Genomic DNA, 25244 nt, shown 5'->3' on the forward strand with positions numbered 1-25244 from the left:
TCCATGGCTGGTGAATATCTCTTACATATGCCTAAGGCCTGAGTCTACATCATCTTTTTTCATATAAAGATCGAATAAGTATGCTCTCTGCTCTTTATTAATTTCAAAGACAGCTAAATATATTGACATATTAGGAGAAGATATAACAGCATTATCATGATGTTTAAGGCTATTAGTAATTGCAGTGTTAGTATTAATACAGTATATAGGAAGTATAGCAGTTTTGTATCTCTGCTCCAAGTGAGTTTAACTGAACAGAAAGGCAGCCATCTAACTATACAGTTTGGGTCCAAATCGGTCTGTGTTTCTGGTTAAACTGTCACAGTGGTGGTTCGCTCAAAACCTGTAGCCTCAGCTAGCAGTCACACACAAACACCCCCTCACACATACCTACGCATGCATACACACTCTGAGGGCAGTCTTAACAGGTGCAGGCATGTGGAAAGGAAGAGATGCGGCTGCAGTAAGATACATGACATACCCTCACACACACAAATACATGCACACATAGGCATTTGGAAATGGCGGAAGAGATGTAAAAGAACCACACTCAGCCAGCCAATCACATGCATTCATATGCTTGGACCTACAGACACAAATAAATAGTATGGCATGGTAAAAAGCAGGAGCGCCTCCTCTTTAATTATCTGCATTGCAAACATTCCTTCACCAGCAGGTTTTTTCCCCCCTCAAATTTTATTCCCTGAATGTTCCAGTTTGCAGGGAGCATTGCTGGGATTGCATTGGCACGCTTTGGCTTGCTCATCCCAGTGTGAATGTGTGTGTGTGTGTGTGTATGTGTGTGTGTGTGTGTGTGACAGAGGGAGAGAGATAGAGACGCAGAGCAGGAGGAGGGGTGGCAAACAGGCTTTTCTGTGGCTCAGTCACATGGGCATCCACGAGAGGCAGGCTGACAGGCGCACAGAGGCACAGACTAGAGAGGCTGGCTATCACTTCAGCTGCAAACACAGAGTCAAGCTGGGAAGATGCTATCCCACTCCTCCTGAGTGACACTGGTTGTATAGGTTAGCTGTTAGTGTCTCATATGGTGAGGGAGACTGATTAATTTTCGACTGGTTGGAGCCTCCAAAGATTACAGCCAGAAGGTCGTGTTTCATCTCCTGTCATCCTTATTTGGCCTGTTGTGAATTGTTCAATAATAATGCATAAGTCAAAATGTGTTAGGGGCTCACTAAGTTGTAAACATTCTTGAGTGCCTTGCTTAAAGGCACTTTGACACAAAACAGTGACAGTTAAAAGACCCTTTTCACAGCAGACAATTTGACATGTCTCAGCAGAAGAAACACAGGTGTAACTTATAACACTAATATTTGCTGTACATTGTTTAGTTATATCAGTTCCAGGGTCCTGGTATTGTGCATGCTGGCTCAAGACAAGACAAAATGTCTGTATGAGTGTAGCAGCATCAGACAATCGACCTTTTTCACTGCAGATATTTTGACACAGGTGTATTTAATAACAATAATGATGGCTGCATTCCACTTAGGGGGAAGTCCTGGTATTGTGAGTGCTGATTGGGATACTTAATGGAACGGAGCCATCATTGATGTTATTTGTTCCACCTGTACTTTTCCTGCTATGTCAAGTCAAAATGTCTGCAATGAAAAAGAGGTCTATTGTGGCTGAAGGAACCTGCTGTTACATAGTTATACAGGTTCTGTTTTTTTCCTAACAAAGTAAATATAATAATAATAATAATAATGTTAATATTACTATTAAATCATTATTAACTGCTAACACTATGTAATTTGCTTGCACAAGCTTTAGTTAGATGAAGCATGACTGACTGTGTATGTTCCTTATAGATTGTGTAGACAATACAGGTATACAGAGTCCAATTAGACTCATTATTTTTCTGCCATGCACACACTAACAGACAGAAGATCGCTTGCTTATACAGTCAGCAGTCAAAAGCAGCAAAGCACCCATTTTGAACCAACCAAAGCCAATTGATTGAGTGCTGAAACATTCTTATTCTTATAATTTTACAATATGTGCCAAGATTTACGCCTTCTTCCACAGAAGACATTTTGTCATGTCACACTAGGAAAAGCACAGGTGTAAATAATAAAATGATTGATGACTGAATTCCATGTAGCTGCTTCAGTTTCAGGGTCCTGGTAGTATTCATGCTGGCTCACTGTCACACTGTCATGACTTACTGGGACACTTGAATAGAACAGAGCCATCATTAATGTTATTAGTAACACCTGTGCTTTTTCTACTATGACAAATCAAAATGTCTGCTGTGAAAAAGGCCTATTATGTACTTTAAGTCTAATGCATGTGCAGCAGTGAGCAATATAAGCAAATCTATTCATCCAAAATCACAAGTATTGCAATGTCATAAACAATAGTATATCTATTAAATTTTTCATGCGCTGCCAGGTAAGTAGAAGTGAAAGAAGAATGGAAAGTAATCACATAGGTAAAGCTTGTGTCCTGTCCAATGTCTCTGCCAAATTAGTATTATTTTATCTCATCACTGATATTTGCATCTTTATTTATTTATTTGTTCACAGCAGTCAGACTGTGTTGTGGCTGTTGTAAACATATCTGCAGTTTCTCTACGTTATCACCATCTGGGAGTGGGATATTGGTTATGATGATAACAGAGAGGGGATTAATCAGCTCTCTTTTTGTATCTATTGTCACTCTTTCATTTGGTCATTTTGTGTTCTCTCTTTCCTGCCCTCCTGAGCCTTCTCTCCATTATTATGCTGAGTGTTTATATGTCTATAATTATGCGTCTATTTCAGGCCTTCCAGGCGAAAACAGTCCACTGATTGCCTTTCTCTACTGCCTACATCCTGTTATTATACTAAAAATTATCACAACATAGTGGATGTAAGACTGCTGTACTTGCGATATGTATTGTGTGCCGTTTGTATTAGTCTATTGGCAATGCACATTTCAGTCTAAATAATATTAGTGTAAAGCCTGCTAAAGAGTGCGAGTGTGTAGTTTACTCCCACTCCAACAAACTCATAGCAGATTTAAACTTTGCAGAGCTGTTCTTTCCATGTTAGTTTAAATGGAAAGTTGAGTAAAAGGTTGTCTGAGCTTTTTTTGGTTATAAGTGCCTTATAAGGTATTTTTAATGTCAATAAATTAACAAGTAAAACAAGACAAGCAGCTCTGTGAGACTGTCAGCATGCTAACATGCTGATGTTTAGGAGGTCTATTGTTTAATATGTATACCATCTTAGTTTAGCGTGTTAGCATGCTAACATGTGCTAATTAGCAATAAACACTAAGCACAGCTGAGGCTGATGGGAATGTCATCAGTTTTGCAATGAAAAGTTAAGGGTTTACCAAAGTTCATCCTGAGGGGGACATGATTGAGTGTACTGCATTTCATGACTTCTATCCAATAGACATTTCACCCGAAACCACAATGTGAACCTCATGTGTATTGGAGGAAAAGTCAGAACACTAAAGTCAGTAGGATTCATCGTGTGGGAAACATGAATGTCTGTATAAAATTGCATGGCAGATTTGCGATATTTAAGTGGTATACCGACCAGCCGTCAGACAGACGAACATTGCCATAATTGAATCACACACGCGGCACACAGAGCTTTAAAAAGGACTTGGTGCCCTTGTAGCTGACGTTACTGTTTCCTGCAGTTTCTCTAGCTGACCCCTACTTGTGTTTGACACTGTTATTACATAATGTTGGACTGCTGTGTCGACCCTTTGGGATTCATCTTTGTCACTGAGCGCACTAATGATGCTGAGTAATGGAGCCTCTCCATTTCAGAGCAACTGACACAGACATCTCTGTCTCTCTTCTCTCTCTCTCTCTCTCTCTCTCAGATGCTGCTGCTAAGAAAGCCTTCATCACAGAGGTGAGCTACCATCTGTCCCTGTGATCATCTGCTCTGTTCCGCTTCTCTTTTTAGTTCCTTTTTGATCCTCCACATCAATAACTACTAGTTCTTTGGTTTTAGCCAGACACTAATGAGACCACTACAAAGGTTTAATCTGAGGATGTAGAACAATTCATATTTGGGTCAATTAATATTTGCTGTACATAATTTTCAGTACAGACGACAGAGTACCAGAAAGTATAGTGAAACAAAGTATTTAAATATCTCTTCAGCATTCGTTGTCTTCGCTAGACAACTTGCTCACATGATCTTAATCCTCCTAATTTGATAAATCCCATCCATCTGGCACTGCAGCTGTGCTGTATGTTAAAGCAAATATTTAGAAGAATTGCACAGTGTGTTTAATTTGAGTCTGATGAGGACATTTAATTCTACTTAAATGCCGATTTAAACCAAAAAGCTCAATTAACATTACTGACAACAGCAAAAGAAATATTTACATTGGATGTCCGGCGTTGAGATCTAAAATATCCACTGCAGCTTCTACCACTAAAACTGTTTCTAAATCAGAATAAATTACAAACTGTATCAGACCTCATGCTATGCACAATTTGAGTTAGACTGATTAAGAAGGTAAAGTTCCAATAATCAAAGATGAACCAAAGTTTGCATTTTGCTTCAAAATGAACACCTGGTCTGCTCAGTGAAAGTCAGCTCATAACGTCAAAGCTTGAAATCTGCTGTCTGGCATTAATACTGTGTCACTCCAAAATCTTTAATATTTAAATAATCAATGTTAATGAACAGGTGCAAATCCTCCTGTCCCCGTAATGCAAGTCCCTCTCACTCTTTTTCTCGTCAGATGCCGTCATCCTCAGGCCTGCCTGGTCAGGGAAAGAAGATTGGCCACAGAGGGGTGGATGCATCAGGGGAAACTACTTACAAGAAGGTACTGTAGACAGCACATGCCTGTGCCATGAGGTATTTTCTGGTTCTAAACATGTAAAGACCTGGGACTCCCACTTTGCACAAAAAAAAACAAACAGAACACTTACTGGATTTTTTTTTTTGCGTTTTAAAAGCATTTCATGGTAAAACGATGATGAATGTTTTTTTTTTTCTCTAAAAATGATTTGCTCCAACTCAGAAAAAGACATTCATTCATTGACTGTGAGGGTTAAAGACCGGGCAAGTATTTCACTCACCACATCTCCCTCTACCTCCCTCGCTCCTCTCTCTACAGACCACATCCTCAGCCTTGAAAGGTGCCATCCAGCTGGGCATCGGTTACACAGTGGGCAACCTGAGCTCCAAGCCTGAGAGAGATGTGTTGATGCAGGACTTCTACGTGGTGGAGAGCATCTTTTTCCCCAGGTCTCTACTGCAACCAAGCACATAAAAAACATAGTGTATACTGTACATGTGGATAATACAATATTAATATTGCATGAGTGGATGTTTATATTGACTGATTGATGTATTTGATTACTGTCTTCTCATTATGTGCTCTGATATTTTTCTGTACTTTAGTGAAGGCAGCAACCTCACTCCAGCCCACCATTTCCCGGACTTCCGCTTTAAAACATACGCCCCCGTGGCCTTTCGCTACTTCAGAGAACTGTTTGGCATCAGGCCGGATGACTACCTGGTAAGATTATTTCCTTGCTGTATCGTCTCACATGGATGCTAAACAGTTGCCAGAAAATCCTCAGATTAGATGGTATAGTACTGTATGGTACAAAATGAAAAAAACGGATGTATTGAGCTGGCTAGCTATGGTGGAAATTTAACTACTAACCTCAGTAGTAGCATTGTGTCAGGGTTTTGAGTAGAAAACATGACCAGGAAAAGACAAAGAAACACACGCAATAAATGAATACAAAGATGTGAAGACAGAAAATAAAAAGGAATGAATAAACACGAGGACTATGGATGAGAAGCAGGGAGCTGAGAGGGGAAGAAAGAGGGAACGGCACAAGGAAAGCCAGAGGGGAGGAGACAGGATGGTAGAAGAGAGGGAAGGAAAGTCTGCACCTTGTCACCCTTCATCAGTATAGAGGACCTGGAGGCTGCATGATTCACCACTCTGCCCTGTGCAGTCCAACAGAATATACATACACTGCTTAGTCAGTGTTTCTGCATGTTCCATGTGCACATATCTTTAATGCATCGGCACTCCCACCACGTGGGAACACCACATCCTGCCTTGTTTCTTCCATCTCTCTCGGCCAGCCTGTGGTCACTCAATATTGTGTGTCCACACAAGTCATCTGGGGACTTGCATGTTATCACAAGATTTTAAGTTATAGGTATGACTTGGTTTATTAAGAAACAGAATCTCTCAATCAGAAACTAATGTTCGAATTTACACACTTTCCTCTTTCTTTATCTTGCTACATCCATGTAAACTAGTACTTGCTTGTACTAACATAAGAAATACACAACCTTCAGGGGACAGGGTGCTCTAATTGAATCTAACTGGCCTAATTGATAGACAGCATCCCTAATTAGAGGACTCGGGCTCCCGTGACACATTTTTTAAGCGAGAGCCTGAATCTCTTTCAGATCCGGGGGCGCTGCTCTCTACCTAAACCTAAATCTAATCCTCTTGTGGAGGTAGAAAAATTTAAAAATAACATCCCAATGCAGGCAATTAAGTATCAGATTACATTCATAGTAGTGTAGCTACCTTCCTGGAGTTTTTCCATACCTTTCCATAACAGATTAGTCCACCTTTAAAAGAGTTTTCATAGAGGTCTTAATGAGGTGTCTGGGGGGAGCATCTTTATAACAAACAAGAGAAAACTTGCATACAATGCATGTATAGTTTTGGATTTGTATGAAAATAATCAAGTTAATCAACCTCATCTCACAGGCTTCATTCAGCCAATGGAGCTGGTGTCATGTGACCTAAGAGTGGAACATTTGAACATTTTTCCTCAAACCCTGTTCAGCTGTGTTTTGATGTGGAAAAAAAGATATGAAATTAAATGTCATGTTTGAAAAGTGAGCCATTAGCTAAAGGTAGGTGGGGGCAGCTTCGCCTTTTTCAAAAATGATATGTCTTACGTTACTGGCTTTTAAGCAGCAGAGAGAAAAGGAGAGAATGCAGCAGGGCTAATCATCACATCAGCAGGCTACATTAGCCGCTATGAGCATAACACACCTGAATCTCCGAACCGAACTGTTGGTGGTTGAGTTGCATTGTGGGTAATGTAGGCACCAGGTTTTAGCAAGGAAAATAATGTGTGGAATAACAAAGACAATATATCTATTTTGGGTTTTTTTAACTGTCCATTGCTAGTCCTATATAACAATGTTGTAGGAGTGCAATGCTAAATGGATTAAGTATTCCTTTAATGTGTTGTCAAAAGGGAGTTATGAGAGGAGTTTTATCAAGGAGATGGAAAGTCTTCTATCACTGGCTATATTTACATTGGCCGCAATAATCTAAAATATTTATGTTATTCTTCATAATACAGTACTTGGATTAAGCTGTTGGATTGCTTGGAGAACCATTTGATTTATATTCTGATTTACTTTCTGTGGCGAGCCACATTAATTATGACTATTCCCCTCCTCAACATAAAACTGTCAGAGTTGTTTTCCTGCGTTCACTCTGTCTTATCACATTGTTACCATAGTATACCCCTGTTGCTTTCTATTTTTGCCTATTTTTTGAGCTGTTCTTTTTACACAAAATTAAATTCAGATGGTATAGAAGTAACACAGACAGTTTTCCTGGAAAAAATGTGAATGTGAATTTGTTCCGTGGTTTCTTAAATAAAACTGTAGAAGAGAGAGAGGGGTGTTTCTGCCTGAGGGAACATCTTTAACATGTGACGCTAAAATGGATTTACTTATGTGCAGCGCATTTCTACAAAGACTATTATAGTCATAATTTTCGATTAAGGACTGATATGAATAAAATTTGATTATGTTTATCTAACCATAACTTTATTTGGGTTAAGGTAATCAGAAAATGCTGTTTGCAATTTCTTTTTCATAGTGTTTTGGTTAATACCAGAATATTGGCTTCCGTGTAAATGTTGTGCTTAAAGAACGTAGGCTAATCCACAATATCAGATCATTTTTTGTAACTGTCAATTTGTTTAAGGTTTTCAATGTTTTAATCAGTATTTCTTTGTTCCTGTGTTTGTCATTGTGTGTGTTTGTACTTCTCTGTGTGTGCCTGCAGTACTCCCTGTGTAATGAGCCTCTGATCGAGCTCTCCAATCCTGGAGCTAGTGGCTCGGTCTTCTATCTTACAAGGGACGACGAGTTCATCATCAAGACCGTGATGCACAAGGAGGCTGAATTCTTACAGAAACTGCTGCCTGGATACTACATGGTAAGCAAAGTCTTTGTGTGTGTGTGTGTGTGTGTGTGTGTGTGTGTGTGTGTGTGTGTGAAAAAATTCCATGTCAGAGTGTTATGTCAAAGTTAGATGAAAACAAAATGGGGCACCAAATAAGCTGCCACTGCATTTCAGGCATATGCACATATAGTAAAGACAAAAGGTGGAGAAGTCTGTCAGTGTTTATGTATCTCGGTCTGAAGAGGCCACTGCACATGTGTCACTTACACTTCATCTAAATACCGATCTCCCTGATGTTCTTATTTTGAGTCACATTTTTAGATTTCAGGTTTATGTAAGACCCTGGAAATCTTTCCTCCGAGCGTGACATCCTTTTCATATAAAGCAAACATAACAGCTCTATGATCTCCGACTGAAACCTCGGGCCATGCTGTTTTATAAGAGACTGGCCAGTGTGTTTCAACTGTACCCCCTCCCACCCACTCCGCAGTCTGCAGGCTAATTCTGTATGAACTCAACCAGCAACAGCTCCATGTATGTCCATGCGTCCATTCCAGCTTCTTTTAAGGTTCACGGCCTACAGCCTTGTGTTTATTCATGTGCCGTCAGCCATGGCCAAAGACCACTGCAGGAATTCATTTAATCATTTACGGATGTTAAAGGCTCAGCACATTTACTGTGACCTTTTCCATCGTGTTTGGCTGTGCTCTGAAGCATTTTTTGCGGGTATAATTGGTCCAAGAAAGAGGTTTACTGAAGGTAGAGAGATTCAGGCTTATGAAAGATGGCTGTAGACCCATAAATCAAACCCAAGATAAACGTAAGTAAAAACCACACAAAACATAATGTAAATAGATACAATTGTATAGACTCAGAAACATCAACCTAAAGAGGTAAAACAGCAAAGCAAATGTAGTCGTACAAGCTCATCTGTATTTGTAGCATAACATAACAGACAGCATACAGACAGTCATTGGTGGAGCTCTGCATGTCTTCCACAGCTGGCTGGCTGATGGTAGGGCTGGCTGAGGAGTCTGGCTCTAGGCAGCATACAGATCACAGTGATGTAACCGACTCCATTGCTGCCACTTCCCTACCTTCCTCTTCTGTTATATGCCTAGTCTTTCCATCCTCTCTCACGTTTTAATGTCTTATCACTCTCCCTGCTGCTGTGACACTCTCAGTGTAATTTATTTTCCTTTATCTCTTGCTCTGCCCCGTGTTTGAATCCACTCTTTCTCCAGCCTTTCTTTCATGCTCATATTTGCTCTCCATCCCTCTCCTCTCCTCTCTCTCCTCTCCCTCACGTGTCTGTGTTGTTGGCTCGTCACTGCACTACCCTCTTTAACATTGACAGAAGCGTCTGAGGGCAGAGGCTGCTCTTTCTCTCTCTCTCTACAATCTTTCTCTATCATTTTGATGCTCTCTCTACCAGTTTCAAGGTCATTCAAAGAGTGCCTTACGAGTGCTGAGCCTTCTAGCCACACTTCCACATTCATTCTTCATCTCTTCTCTGTCTGTTCCTCTTTCTTTCTCCTCATTTCTACTCGCGAATGCTGTGTGTTATCACTATATGGACCACGGCTCACTCTCTCTCTTCCTCTTCCCTCTCATTTCTCTAATGGGACTGAGCTGGCCCAGGTCCCAAGGTCAAAGCAGGTTTTTAACTGAGCACCCAGCCCGACTAACCTCATTTGTTTGGATTGACTACTGAAATATTCACCAGAGATTGTTGATTGAGGGGAGATTTATGTATTGAGTAAAGTAAAAAAAAAAAAGAAGAGAAAAGTACTTGTTAAAATATGTGTCCATATTAAAGCAGAAGATTTGTCTGTAAATTAGGTGCCTTCTTAAACAGTGTTTCCCCTTTGTTTTAGTAATTTCTGTTGCACTTCATTCTTGTACTTCGTTTCAAAATTTTTAGGTCATTTGTAGTGCTGCAACAATGATTCAGCCAATTATTTTCTCTAATAATCAGATATTCATTTGGTCAATAAAATGTCAGACAATTGGTAAAAATGTCTCACAATTAACTAAATTCCAAGGTGATGTCCTCAAATTGCTTTTTTGTCTGATTAAGAGTCTAACTCCCCAACATATTCAGCTTACTATCACACAAGACAAAGAAAAGCATCAAAACCCTTTCAGTTGAGAAGCTTGAATGCTGGATGGAGGATGTTTGGCATTTTTCTTAGCAAAAAATGATTTTATTGATCAATCAATTATCAAAATTGTTGCTGATTAATTTTCAATTATCGATTACTCATCGATTAATTGATTAGTGTTTTCAGCTTTAATTGTTTTTAATTGTTGCTTTTCTGTCAGTTTCTCCCACAGTGCATATATAACATGTATGAGGCATGTTTTTGTAAAAGGATATTGATTTCACAATCAACAATTGTTTACCAGTTAACTATTTGCAGAACATCTATCACCTATCCTATTGCTCATGTATTTTTTTAATCCCTTAAAGGTCCCATGAAGTGAAAAATTATTCTGTGTTGTTACCTTGTGTTCCTTCGTGTGTTGTATTTTCCTGTCTATCTTTGTAAACCAAAAAAAAGAGTATTTGACTTTTTTATTGAAGTGCCAACCTTTCTCCCTCTCATGCACCCTTCTCCAGAACTTGAATCAGAACCCTCGCACTTTGCTGCCCAAGTTTTTCGGCCTCTACTGTGTCCAGTCGGGCGGGAAGAACATCCGTGTGGTGGTGATGAACAACGTCCTTCCCCGCGTGGTTCGCATGCACCTCAAGTATGACCTGAAGGGTTCCACCTACAAGAGGCGAGCATCCAAGAAGGAAAGAGAGAAGGCCAGGCCTACTTTCAAAGACCTGGACTTCATGCAAGACCTGCAGGACGGACTGATGCTGGACCAGGACACTTACAACGCGCTGGTCAAGACCCTACAGAGAGACTGCCTGGTGAGTTAGATGGAGGGAGAGATGGGAGGAGGTAGAGGATACATTACAGCTGCTGTGTAAAGACTCTTCACTTGCTCCACTTCTATTATATGTTGAGAGAGATGGCAGGAAGGAGTCAGAATGAGCGGGCGAGGGTGGTTTACTGATTCTGAAGGAGGATCCACATAACACCCTGATCAAGACTCTCTAGAGAGATCCTCCAGAGAGAGAGAGACAGTAATGGTTAGAGAGAAGGATTAGAAGGAGGGTGGAAGGAAGGATAAAGTGATGCCATAATGTAGCATCTCAAAGGGAAAGACGTAGATAAAGACACATAGAGTAGAAAGTCCACAAAAGGAAATGGATAAGAGTTGGAAAAACCAGGATACATATGGTGCCCTGATTAATAATAGAGGATCATGGATGGGGGGAGGCAGGAGTGAAGAAGGCAGAGAAAGAAAAAGCTATTTATGAGAGTGTTTGGCATTCCCAGGATCCCTCACTATAAATTAGAGCTTTGTTACAAGCAAGAGGTTTAACAAGGTGTCTGGTCCGGTAGCAGGCCTGCCCTTGTCTTGTAAATCACCACCTCATGTTTACTTTTATAGTGCATGTGCTTGGGATGTGCACACACTGGCTATCTTCTACATTGTTTATTAATGTGTGGATGCTTGTGCATCACTGTGTATAGCTCAGTGTCTTCTGTAAAGCATTAACATCCCCAGTATTACGGCTCCCATTCCCTCCGGTGCTGACACTGTTACGCACTCTGGATAAAAGCTTTCACCCAGATTTAAACGTCACGTATCTGTCAATCACTGCACACTTACACCTGTCTGTATGTGTCCTCTGCTCAGGTGCTGGAAAGCTTTAAGATCATGGACTACAGTCTGCTGCTCGGGGTTCACAACATGGACCAGGCGGAGAGGGAGAGGCAGATGGAGGGCTCCCAGGGCAGCAGCGATGAGAAGAGGCCCGTGGCCCAGCAGAAGGCCCTGTACTCCACAGCCATGGAGTCCATCCAGGGAGGAGCCGCCTGCGGAGGGTCCATCGACACTGACGACACGTGAGTTTAGCCAGAGAAACAAGAGGCTGTCGACAAAGGAGCTGTTTGATAAATGTGACGGCACTTAAAAAAGGGAGAGTGCATGTCTCAGACTTGCATTTTCATGCCATATCAATAATAATAAATAAAGTGGAATTTAATTAACAATAATAAACTCTTATTTGTTAGCACAATTGCTTTCATCTGTTACTCTTCTACTGAAAGTTTGAACTGCTTTCAGTGCTTACACTTCACTCTTCATCTCTTCAATGTTTCTCAAAAAAGCTTCTTTAAACTCAATTTCCACTCCTTTGCTTATACTTCACGTGACACTTTTAGTGCTTCAACTTTAACTGATACTTCAAACCCTTTCATTGCTTCAACTGACACTTCAACTGACACTTCAACTGTTTTTAGTGCTTAGATTTAAACTGCAACTCTCATACAGCACTGTTTACAATCTAAACACCTGCAATTTACAAGACTTATTCTCATTTACAAAACTTTTTTCAGAACATTTTGCCTCTTCTAATCTAAAAGGTTTCATAAAAACAAGCTTATAAAACAACTTGAGATTTAAAAGGTGACACTGAAGCAGGTTGCAACCTGCTCCACCTGTGGAGTTCAAACTTGATATTTACCCATCAAACAGTCAGTAGTGTCGTGCCTGAAGATCTCAGACTGTGCTTAGGTTCAGTGCAGATTTAAAGGTCAGCAGTGCGGCTAGAGGCCAAAACCTGCTAACTATAAAATTAAAACAGTTAGGATTTTGACTGTAGCAGGAGTGAAGGAAGTTGTTTTAGTCTAAGCGAGATTATATAGCATGATTTAGTGAACATAGTCTGAATGACTACAAATAAAAACACCATAGTCCTGTTTATACATTTTAGTCCAAAGAAATAGAAATGTCCTGCCTTTATCATTAGATTCTGCCAAGTTAGATTGCTGGTAGAAACAACATCTCAAAAGAATGGATCAAGAATTGACCTCTGTAGGACCGTGTATGTGATGTTTGCTTAACATGAGCTGTCGGAGGTGGTGGAGCGGATAATAACATCCCAATATGTAAAGCTCATTTAAACCAAGAGTACTGCTGGCTCTAAATCCAGCCATCTAACTGGGACTTATATAGACCTTCGATATCCAATGAATGCAATTAATTAGATGGCACTTAGCTTGAGACAAAAAATGTAATACTTAAAAAAAAATTAAATAATGGGATTCATTCACTTAACACTTTTCATTTCAGTTTTACTTTGCTTCTCCTTTTAGGATGGGCGGTATCCCAGCTGTGAATGGAAAAGGGGAGAGACTTCTTCTCTACATCGGAATCATCGACATCCTGCAATCCTACAGGTGATCGTCACAGTAGTCATGTGATTACACGTGGTCACCACAGGTCATCAGCTACATATCTTACCGTGTGACACAGGCTGGAGATGGAAGTCAAATAACTATACGTACATACTGTTTGCTCATACACTGAAACAATTTAATCACTTCAGACAGCACATTTAAGGTCCTCAGCCTACAGGCTTGTTGCTTATATTCTTTTGCCAATGACCCTAATATATTAGACATGTTTAACATCACTGTTAAACTCTGCTTCTCTTTGTTTCCGCAGGCTAATCAAGAAACTGGAGCACACGTGGAAGGCTTTGGTTCATGACGGGGTGAGTTTTTAATAGCTTTTTAAATAGAGACACAGCCAGTATACAAGTACAGTACACACACACACAGACACAGGAGCTCATATTCAATACATATATCAGCAAAACACACTAACTCTTTTCTAATCAGGTAACAAAAAACTATAAAATTGTATTTCTTAACTTCTCCGTCTTCTGTTGTATTACATTATTACATTATCCAGACATGTTACTGGTTTTGTTTACATGCAGTGTGGCCCTAGGACAGTTGCATTTAGCATGTACCAGAACCCATAAACGATAGCCTCAAGCTTTTTTTGTTTTTGGATCTGTGAGGACTTTTATTAGCTTGAAGTTTGGCAAAAGTTTGAAGAACAGCCCATCTGTCTATGTTTATTTTCTGTCAGCTTGTCTCTTCCCTTATCTGTGCATTTCGCTCTCTTTTAACCTGTACGGCTAAAACTGTGAATATAACTGTTTAATATCCTCCTGGCCCAGTAGCTCTGCCCTCCCTGTACTTCACACAGCTATTGAAAACAACAAGCAGGTCTATTTAGACATATTAATGTCTGTGGGTGCTTGTGTTTTTAAGCTTATTAGAAGTCAGCTTTAAGCAGAGCTATGGATTACTCAAATGTGAATTATATGCCTATCACCAGCCACAGTTGTCTTTTACTGAGCTAATATTTTAAAATAGCTGCGTACTACATATAAGTTCATTCTCATTGTTTTCTGTCGTCATGAAGATGAGTCATTACTGAGTAAGGCTGGTATTAAATCACCTTTATGAACAAACAGCCTTTATTGAAGTGTGAGTAACAGTGTTATGTGAACCTGAATTAGTTGCACACTCTCCTGATGACATGGAAAAACCATACATACATTTTTACTTTTTCCAGATGTATTACTACTGCTTATAGTCAGGGATGGTACAAGTGCCCTCACTCTCTCCGCTCCGTCACCTCCAGATCTCCTAGCTCTGAAGCATCTCACGTCTCTTCATCTACTCTGGAGTTTACACTTTACATCAACACCAGACTGTTCTCAAGAATCACTCCTACCAATCTCTCCCCCCTCTCTCCTTACTCATTCCACTCTCCCACTCTGAAACACACTCATACACAAGCTATATGTGGGAGATTAAGTAACCCCGTAACAGCCACTTGCGTGTCACTGTTGCTGATATTAATGGGTACTCCTCACTCTTTCTTTGTTCATACTTTACTCATAATCAAGTCCAGTGATGCTGATGCAAAAAAGCTAATAATAACCGAGCTGCTGTCCCTTCACTTCCTCAGTCTCCTCCATCCCTCCTTCCCCTCTATCAGTCTACACCAAACACCAAGTGTCATCTGTCAGTCTGCTGGCAGAGCGATCTCAGTCTGCTGCAACTTAAATAATGAAGAGACGTGTCTGTAGCCTTGTCTGACTGTGTTTCTGTCTGTCATTTGTCTTTTTTTGTATGTGTTCTGTCTGGCGGTTTGACCCAGAGAAAAATAATTACTGAAATGGGACACTAAAGGGACTAATAGACAGTTTGTTCTACTGTAAGCGTTGGATTGATCATTTTATTCATACACTCTTTGTCTCATTAATCTTTCCGTCTCTGTCTCTCCCTCAGGACACTGTATCAGTTCACCGGCCAGGCTTCTATGCCGACAGGTTCTTCAAGTTCATGAGCAGCACAGTTTTCAAGAAGAGCTCCTGTGAGTTCAATTTGCGCCGGGACACTGCCTTACATAGTCAAACGGGGCTCTTCCCACACAGCCCCGGCTTTTGTCTCTTTTACTGCTGAGCCTTGACAGGAAAATCAGATACAGTAGCTAACTGCCTTATTAGGTGCTGTTTCATGTCATGCGAGAGTTAGACATCAATTTGATCCTTGTGCAGTTTTCTTTTTCATCACTTTCAAAGGATTTTCACACACAAAGAACGAATTCTCTGTAACGGGTCATTTTAAAAACTTTTAGTTTTTGCTAAGTCTGATTATATTGCTGCCTCACAATCTAGAGATCCTGTGAAGCATGTAACCAATAAGGAATACATTGCCATTAATTAACAGGTCGAATTCATACGCTGATACACTGTACTGATAGATGTCATCAGTCTGATGTCTAGATTCGTTTTGATTTGTGTGGACTGACCGTTTAGAACTTTGGGAATTCCTCAATTTTTTATTATTTGCAATTTTTGAAATATAACAGACTGTAAATCAGGAAAAAAAAAACATTTAATTTCTAAACACAGAACTTCACATTCCCACCCAGTTCAAATGCAGAAATAAGAGGGTTCAAACTAAATACAAAGTCTTTCTTAGAAAAGAGAAAAGGAAAAAAGAAACAATACAATTCTGAGGGATTTCCTACATTTATCAAAATGAGAAGGGGTTGTTGGAAAAAAGGTGTAGTTAAAAGTAGGCTCAATCTTTTATTCTGACAGCATAATATACCATATCCCGCGTCCATGTTTTCCCAAGTTATTTAATGTGTTGATGTACATTGTCCCACAGCTCTGAAGTCATCTCCATCCAAGAAGGGTCGTGTGTCATTGACGGTGCCTAAGTGTGCTGGTCCCGGTGCAGCCTGGTCAGCCAGCCAGCTGCCCTCTGAGAGAGACGAGAACATCTACGACCTGAGAGGAGCTCGCAGCTTCCCAACACTGGAGGATGAGGGTAGATAACACCTGTATACAGTGTTGCAATGCAGCGACTTAACCCAAAATTAACCAGACACAGATAATAGGAACAGAGGCCAATCACAGATGCAGGCTTGTAGCTGTTGCCATGGGAAACAAAAGTTTACACAGGCAGAACAGCACTTCATAAAAAGTGAAATAAGTGATTAAAAAAATAAAAAAATGTAACAGATACCAGCTCTCAAAGATGAATAAAAATATTTGTGTGTCTGTCCCTCTCTCTCTCTTCCAGGGCGACCAGATCTTCTTCCATGTACTCCTCCATCGTTTGAAGAGGCCACCACGGCGTCAATTGCCACCACTCTCTCTTCCACCACCTCTCTGTCCATCCCAGAGAGGTCCCCCTCTGACAGTGCCGAGCACCCCCGCTACAGGTGCCAACACACACACACACACACACACACACACACACACACATATATTGAAAGACTTGAGCCATCCATTGCAAAGTGAGCCCTATTGCTACCGAATAGCGTAACATTTATTTCATATCATTGCAGCCAAGACAAATAAATGCATTCACTGGTATGTTATCCATACGAAAAACTACAGTTAACATTGCAATTGATATTAATTTATTGTTTAGTATAAAATGCAACATATTGACAAAGAGATTTGTTGTTGTTGTTTCTTGTTTCCACAATACTATATCATTCTTTTGTTGGGTTAATCTGACTGAAATCCTTAGATTACAATTTAAACAGAGAAAATTGACATTATGGTGTCAGTACTTACTCATGTGAATGTTTTAAGAGCCACACCAATATGTTGCATGTTAGCTGGCTGCTGCAGTTCTCATAAACAGCTTGTACTGACACTATGTCCTCTGTCTCCAGGAGGCACACCCAGTCTCTCAGCCATGACGGGAGGTGAGCCGGGAGCATGAATGCTACTTTCACTTCATAAACCTTTTTAAGCAGGATTAACTGAGCTGTTTTTACAAAGTTTTGAGGGTTGCTAGCTACGTGTTTTCACAGCATTAGACATTTCTGGGTGTGGTGGGTGGGTAGAAGAGAAAATGAGGGGTCAGCCTGTTGGTCGGTGTGTTTATGAGTAGGCCCATTCTTCCTGTTGCTAAGATGTGGCTGTGTTTGTTTTTCACACGTGTTTCATTTCCTCCCTGCGTGATATTTTATGTGTGTTTGTTTGTGTTCAGGACCCAGGAGGAGCTGCGTGTGCGTGAGGAGGATCAGCAGACCATCACAGTGGAGGTGGAGTTGAAGAGACACGACAGTGAGCCCACCATCTCCGTTCCACAGCCTTCACCTGAAACCAGGTACACCAACAACACAATGGCACATTCTATGTTGGGCAGAATCAATAATGTAATGTGTAATAACTTCTAGATTCTACAGTATCAAAGGGAATCATAAGGGAAGTAAATGCACTTACTGTAGATCTGATACACTTTCACTCATTTAAAACAAGTATCAGCGTGTCATGAAATTAGGTAGACTGGAAAACTCTGGAAACATTTATTGATTTTTAAGGAAATATTTGCCAAAACAAAGCAATAATATTCGCAAATGATATTTCTATAATACTATACATGTCAGTTTTAATCAATGAATTTGAATTAGTCTTCCCATTAACTCAACGGACTGAAGACACAATGTCTAAAGTCAAATCCTAGAGCTGCTTCTTAGACATTAACTAATGCAAGAAATCCTAGGAAGCTATGACAGCACCCATATTTTTTTACTGAGACATTTTCTGATTCACACGTGTAACCCATGAATTCAAATATAACTCAAATTGAATGAAATATCCCAAACATAAACCAAGAGTCTCACCTGGGCTCAGCCAGCTGTTAGATTAGCACATCTCACCTGTCTAACACACATACATGCACATAGTTTCTAATATGTCATACAGATAAATACTGAACGCAGCTTGACCCATTGGTTTATAGGACTGGGGTCTCCTGTTATGGACAGATAAATGCTGCAGGCACTGTGTGGAGAAGGCATCTACAGTACAGTAATCAGGTTATGAGAGAGTGCGCACATGCATGTAAATTTGTGTCGTGTGTATGAGCAGTGTGTTTTTTATGGGGTGACACAGCAGGGCAGACACGGGTCCGAAGGAGCCCTGACATGGAGGAGCCAGCCAGTAGAAGTAGGGCAGTAGGGCAGGAAGCCTGCAGGCCTGGGGCTACTCCCATAATGGTTTTTAATCAAAGTTAATTGGTTTGGCATTTTTAGCTTTATTTGAAACGTGAAACTACATCAAAAAAAGAAAACAGAAGCATCAACATCACATACAAAAACACATGAGATAAATAAAATTCAAACAGAGCTGATGGGAACATGGCAGTGGTGCTCACATTTACACTGGGGTTAGGTCAGTGAGGATCAGGGTGTGATTGCTAAGGGAAACCAACTGAATTATTGGGTCTGATGCTGAGAAGGCAGTGGCTAGACATATGGCCTGGGGGTCTGGAAGGAGCTGGCGGGGAGGAGACGGGGTTGGTGAGAGCAGCTGAGACAGCGACAGGCTACTGAATTAACCATCTGACTGAGCCGACTCCTCCGAGCTGCCTCTAACCCACCTGCAGCTGGAGAACTGGTTGGATGGGTGTGAGAAGAGAGAGATGGAGCAGAGAAAAGGAAATGGGAGGACTGATTGGAAGAGAAAGACACCATGAGAGAAGATGAGTAGAAAGAGTGTGACTGGGAAACTGAGAAATAGAAAAACAGTAGAAGATGTAAGGTGTAAATGAGTAAAAACAAAAATATAGAGAACAGCAGCAAATGAAAGATGGGGAATCGAATATACAGAGAGACAAATATACAGTGTATGTAAAGTTTTGTAAGGATATATATAAATGAAATGAGAGATGGGGTGAAAGAAACACTTCCTGCATGGCAACCACCATCCTATTCCCCTCATTTATTCAGCCAATCATTTCCCTCTTGGAGATGCCAACTCGGCTTTTTTGCCTCTGTGGCCAACTGCTGGGCTTTTCCTCTGGTGGAGCTAAGCTCAAACACAGAAGCTGAGAAAGCAATGTGGATGCGCTTAAATCCTTCCTAATAGTTGATGATCTGGCCAGGAACAATAAAGGATTGTGGCACCACACAGCCATCTGGCAAATCTTAGAGCTTAAGCAGCTAAACACCCACACACACAGCTGTTGAATTTTAGCCTGAGCCAGTTTTCTCTAATAGCTTGGTCCTGTTCCTCTGCCCTGCTGCAGGAAAGTGGCTTATGGCAAGTGACCTATTCAATGGCTCTTTATGTCGGCAACTGCTGTGTGTGGGTAACCAGGTTGTTTATTTTGTCCTTAAACTATGTGGAGCCTTTGTAATAATGACTTGTGTCATAATATTATTTGAAAAATTATGTAAAATATTTATTTTCGGCGATATGATACACATATTTTATATTCAGTGTGACTTACACTTTCCAGGGAAATTGTTATCTGTTCATGGTGAATAAATGATACTCCTTATAACTGCAGAACTTTGAAAACACTGACTCTAACAATCCCGTTTCTGCCTTCCCACAGTGAGGTTCAGGAAGTAGCTGGCGCCGAGGCTCCCGATGCTGCTACAGCAGCACCTTCCTGCTCTTCGTCAGCACCTGAAGCAGCCTCCTTCTCCACATCTGCCCCAGCTGCTCCGTCTTCTCCTGGGGCAGCCAAGGAATCCCCATCCAGTCCCAAGGTGGTGGTGGAGGCAGACCGGGCCAGCCAGGTGTCCGGCTCGGGGTGCACCAGCCAGGCTTCAGTTGATGATGATGATGATGTGCCAATCACAGATATCTACTTTGTAAGTAAAAACCTCCACACACAAACAAATATATGTACACACACACACGTATATGTAGACACGCGCACATACATGTACACACACATTTATATTTTTAGATTCTTTTAGATGTTATCCCTGTTATCCCACGAAAGTAAGCACAGCTCAGACTAGGACTAGCTCCCATCCCGTCACTGTTTGAGTTTGACATTTTTATTTAGCCATCAAATTGTCTTTAATATTTCATCAGCATCAATATGTATTGGCTAATATGAGATATATTTATAATAAACAATCCATGGTCATAAAGTCAAGGACTGAGCTATATGATGCTCTCCTACAGAGGCGTTGACAGACGGACTGCAGAAAAGAAGTAGCGACTCAGGCTGGTATGGGAATAAGAGCGTGTGCGGTTATTGCTTGCAGTGTGTGGTGCATTCAGTTAAAGGAATATTTCGACATTCATTCCAGTCTTTATGCTAGGCCGCCTGCTGGCTCTAGCATTATATTTTGCATACAGACATGAGAGTGGTATCAGTCTTCTCATCGAACTCTCAGCAAGAAAGCAAATAAGCGTATTTCCCAAAATGTCGAACTATTTCTTTAAACACAGTGTATTGCAGTGTGCACTCTGGTGGTCTGGAGTGTTTGCAGAGTGATAATAGCATGTCAACATCACTTTGTAGTTCCTGTCTAATATGATTGTCAACCAGGCCACAGACACACTCAGCAGCTTATTTTGTGTGAGTAACAACTGAAGCTTTCACAGTTTGTGTTCAGTCTACAGTATTGTCCTACGAAAAGCAACTGGCTATCATCAGATAGTGTTGTGCTGGCAGGTCTAAATGTGCCCAAAAGCACAGCTATAAATAAATGTATGAGTGTCAGGTGTAGGATGGAGAGTGGAGCCAGTGATCACAGTTACAGATAGAAATGTTCCCACCTGGCTGCACCCCTACTGGGTGTCTCCTATCAGGAATCAAACACCCTCTAATGTGGCATGAGAAATCCTAATGGCCAACAGGTTAGTCAATAAGCTCCCTCAGTTATTTAACAGCCCTCTCATCTGACCGGCTCCAGATGATGCCCAGTGCACGCTTCAAAAGGAGGAGATACACTCTCTGTACACAGCAGCAGGGGGTCTGTAGCACTGCATGAGGTGAAGTAACACTGTACAAATCCTGAAGTGTAACTACACAGAAACTCGCTGCAGGTAGCGGAGTCACAAGTAGCTTCTAGGGAGTGGCCAAGTGGAAGTAAGTTGTTTCATCAGCTGTTAACATGCTGCCAAAGATCCACATATCTTTTATATGGAATAAGCTACATGTAAACTGTCAGGATCTCTACCACTTCACTCAGTTTGGCCATTCAGCAGCTCACTCAGCCAGCTCGCCATCTGATCATCTTTTGTGCTCCCTGTCTGTTTCTGCTATCTCCATCATCATCATCATCATCACTTCTCCCTTCTGACATCCCACACGAATCAGGTTTCTGCATGGCCGCTCAACCTGATTTTTCCGTTGATAAATGCCTCAGGTTCTGGTCCACACCATTCACACAGAAAAAGCAAGAACCACTGGACAGATTCATTGTTATTGCCCCTGTATCACCGCTCTAATTGTTTCTCATATCCTTCAGAAGTTTTCAACTAACAGAAGCACTTTCTGAACTAGAAAAAAATCTTTATTACTGTGTATTGTGCAGCAGTGTCTCACAACTAAGGCAAAAATCCATTGCTTACATAATTGCTGCATGTACATTTAAGTCTATTATGATTGTAATAGAGAGCAAGCCCAAAGAACAAATTGCACCAGTACTGCAAAAGTTCAACTGCATTTTGATTAATGTCTTAAGTTGACTCTCTGTACATTTGAGCAAAGTCCCTTTATTTTATTATTGGGTTTGGTTTGCTTATGTTTACACTGACCAATTACAAGCACACCAGGGCTTGCTATCTTGAGTTTTTGTGAGAGGAAATCATAATAAATCAGATTACAGTCCTTGTTGCACTCAGCAACTTGCATTACCTTTTTATACATAACAAAATTATTCTGGCCTCTGTTTAGTGTACAGTGACAAACTGCTGGAGAAGTTGGTGTCAAACCTTTAAATTACACAGTATGTGTAGAAGGAAGGGGCAGGGAATATGTTTGAATTTTGATACAAGAGATGGCAGCATTTGTGATCATGTAGCTCCTCGGGGGAAATGCAACACATCATTTAGCTGTGAGATTGGAGTGATTGCTCAAGACACAAAGGGAGTCAGGTGTGTGTGTGTGTGTGTGTGTGTGTGTGTGTGTGTGTGTGTGTGTGTGTGTGTGTGTGTGTGTGTGTGCGTCGTCACTTCACAGGTTCCTCAGAGTGGCTTGTGACTAAATTATTCAGTCACTATCAGTCTCCACATTCACTTTTCATGATTCCTGCTCTGCTCTCCTTCACCTCTGTCCTCCTCCACATCTGATTGTTTTCTTCTTCCTTTGTCTGCTCTCCCTCATCTTCACTTCTTCAACTCCATCCTCCTCCTCTGCCCTGTTTGCCCATTTTACCCCTACTCTTGAATAATTCTCACCTTCCCCTGTTCCATCTAGTCCTGAATCTCTTTTCTCCAGTTCTTGCTCTTTCGCTACCCTTTCCACACCGTCCCTCTTTCTCTTCTTTTTCTCAGTCCTGTGATTGTCCCCATGAGCCGTAATGAAAGTGGTGAGATAGTAGTGTGTTGTGTGGGATGAAAACATAGTGGCTGCCAGACTTGTGAATCTATCTGTCACCACTGACTCATACAGTGTATCTCTGCTGGGTTACACACAGAACAATCTTTTTCATTTTCACCTCAGCATGCTTCTTTTTTTCATGGTGTTATTTTACCTTTCCTCTCTCCTCTGTCCCTCTCTACTTTACTTCAACTTTTCATGTCTTTGTGTTTGTCCCCCTGCCACATACCCCCTGATGTTGTCAGTTTCCTGATGGGAGGACCTGGGTGGTCTCTCCTCTCCGACAGAGGAGGAAATGCCAGTCCAGTTGGCCAGTAAGTGAGTTAGATGGTACTGGTCTTGTAAGTGGTCCTGGTATTAGACTAGATCAGTCCTGAGTACATTACGGTTGGTTTAATGAAACATATGATTACAGTGTTGAGAGGAAACAAGTTTTTCATGACAGCTTGTCATGATTTGTGTGATTTATTCACTGCAGGTGAAGACAATGAATTGTGGGAGGACAAAAGACTTCTTATTTGACAGTCTGTCTTTCTGTTACTCTTGTATTCATCTTCTGTTAAATCTCCATTTGTTTCCTCACTCACTGACAGCCTGCCTCATCCCCCTTTGCACCTGTGTGGATAGCGTGTTAGCTCCAACGTGCTGAGCTTTGTGTGTGTGTGTGTGTGTGTGTGTGTGTGTGTATATATGTACATATATATATATATATATATATATATATATATATATATATATATATATATATATATATATATATATATATATATCTGTGTGTGTGTGTGTGTGTGTGTGACATCAACCCACACCACCTCCGTCATCGCCAACACACCGTGCTGCAGCTGCTTCCCTCTCTTAAAGGGCTGGTAGCTTCAGTAACAAGGATACCTACCGAAGCTTTTACAGACATTATGCAAAGAGCGCTTTCGCTTGTTGGCAAGGAAAAAGACATCCTGTTCTTGTGTTTTGCTTTGACTGAGGATGCTTTCTGTGTCTGACTGTCCTGGCATCCTGGCTTTCTTCCCAGTCCCACCTCCTCCTTCCCGCTCCTCATCCTCCCCGATTGGCTGATGCAGCGACTCATCCCTCGCTCTGTACACTTCACTTTGCTTCCCAGGAGCTAGTCCAAATGGGGCAAAACAGTCAAAAGTCATACGATTCAAATACACATCAGTAAGAGCCATCATATTTACAGCACTCCTCTGTACCAGTACAACCAGTTATTTGCCAATATTTACATCTCTGTGTCTTCTAACCGCCGAAAGGATTAACACATCCTTTTAAACACTAACATTTTTACACTTATCATGTCAAATTCACACTTTCCGATGTCTCTCAGCAACATTTCCTCCTATATGCATCCCTAATTTTCATTTCCTGTCTTGTCTTTTCTTCTCCTGTGATCTCCTGTGTCTTTCTCCTGCCTGCCCCTGCTGCTTGTCTCTGTGCCTCTGTCCTTTCCTCTGTCCCCCTCTGCTGTGTTGGGTGTGTAAAAACAGCCTCCAGAGGACAGGACCTGGGTGTACTCTCCGCTACACTATGGCTCAGAGTCTAAGGCCCTGCCAGATGGGGATTGGGAAAGAGAGACAGTAAGTGAGAAGCATCGGACTAAAATGTGAAGTACAGGAAAGTCCTTTAGACAGGGAATAAAATCATTTGTGTTTGGTGGTGATTGTTTATTCGGGGTAACAAGGATGAAAAGGATCAGTTGTAACTTAAGAAGCTTCAACAGTAAATGTAGAACAAGCTTCTCAGGTTCAAAAGTCCAATATTGCTCCAAGAGTAGGCTTGCTATGCATCCAGAAACCCACCCCTACATTACAGCATTCATTCTTCATTGATAAGTGGGTGGAAATGGTCACTCGCAACTTGCCTGACCATTTAGTCCACGACCAGCCATCCTGTGTCCCTCCAACAACAAGCTGCTCAGCATTTACTACACCGCGTTACCGCATCAGCCTGCATGAAGCTTCATGCATCACCAGACTCCCACAGCTCATGCTGCAAGATGGTCATTCTAAAGATACGTACATTACACTCACAGAGGAGTCACATTTTACAGAACATGGATGTCATTTTGTTTAATCTTACGAAATGTGGGTGAGGTTTTTTTAATGCAATAATATATTCGCTTTAATGTCATGTGAGTTGACTTAGAGAGTTTATGAGTTAAGAGTTTATTTTCATTTCATCATCATGTGAAATGTTCTCACCCCAGATAGAGCAATGTGTCTGCCTGTCAAGTAAATCTGACAAATGAGACAATTAAAGTTATAAAAACGTGGAGTCAAATTAGACATGACTTGGCTCTGACTGTTT

General features: G+C 41.1%; 1 protein-coding gene across 6 annotated transcripts in view; it reads left to right on the forward strand.

Annotated features, from left to right (window-relative positions):
- The window catches only part of pip5k1ca (phosphatidylinositol-4-phosphate 5-kinase, type I, gamma a), a 48438-nt gene that overhangs the window by 19519 nt on the left and 3675 nt on the right, over positions 1-25244 (forward strand). Inside the window, exons 2-18 of one of the 6 annotated variants that reach the window (XR_006378432.1) lie at positions 3841-3872; positions 4717-4803; positions 5098-5228; positions 5385-5502; positions 8053-8205; positions 10796-11095; positions 11932-12140; positions 13392-13475; positions 13744-13792; positions 15390-15474; positions 16278-16439; positions 16695-16836; positions 17299-17331; positions 17619-17738; positions 19974-20235; positions 20558-20603; positions 24425-24514. Coding sequence is in view for 5 of the 6 variants with exons in the window: in XM_044200759.1 (XP_044056694.1) it covers positions 3841-3872; positions 4717-4803; positions 5098-5228; positions 5385-5502; positions 8053-8205; positions 10796-11095; positions 11932-12140; positions 13392-13475; positions 13744-13792; positions 15390-15474; positions 16278-16439; positions 16695-16836; positions 17299-17331; positions 17619-17738; positions 19974-20235; positions 23171-23239; positions 24425-24514 (2126 nt within the window). In the remaining variant the exon portion in view is untranslated. Of the gene's footprint in view, positions 1-3840; positions 3873-4716; positions 4804-5097; positions 5229-5384; positions 5503-8052; positions 8206-10795; positions 11096-11931; positions 12141-13391; positions 13476-13743; positions 13793-15389; positions 15475-16277; positions 16440-16694; positions 16837-17298; positions 17332-17618; positions 17739-19973; positions 20236-20557; positions 20604-23170; positions 23240-24424; positions 24515-25244 lie in introns of all 6 variants that reach the window. The other 5 variants (XM_044200759.1, XM_044200760.1, XM_044200761.1 and 2 more) reach the window with 5 other exon arrangements.

This window comes from Siniperca chuatsi, linkage group LG6 (genome assembly GCF_020085105.1).
Source record: "Siniperca chuatsi isolate FFG_IHB_CAS linkage group LG6, ASM2008510v1, whole genome shotgun sequence".
NCBI classification, from domain to species: Eukaryota; Metazoa; Chordata; class Actinopteri; order Centrarchiformes; family Sinipercidae; genus Siniperca; species Siniperca chuatsi.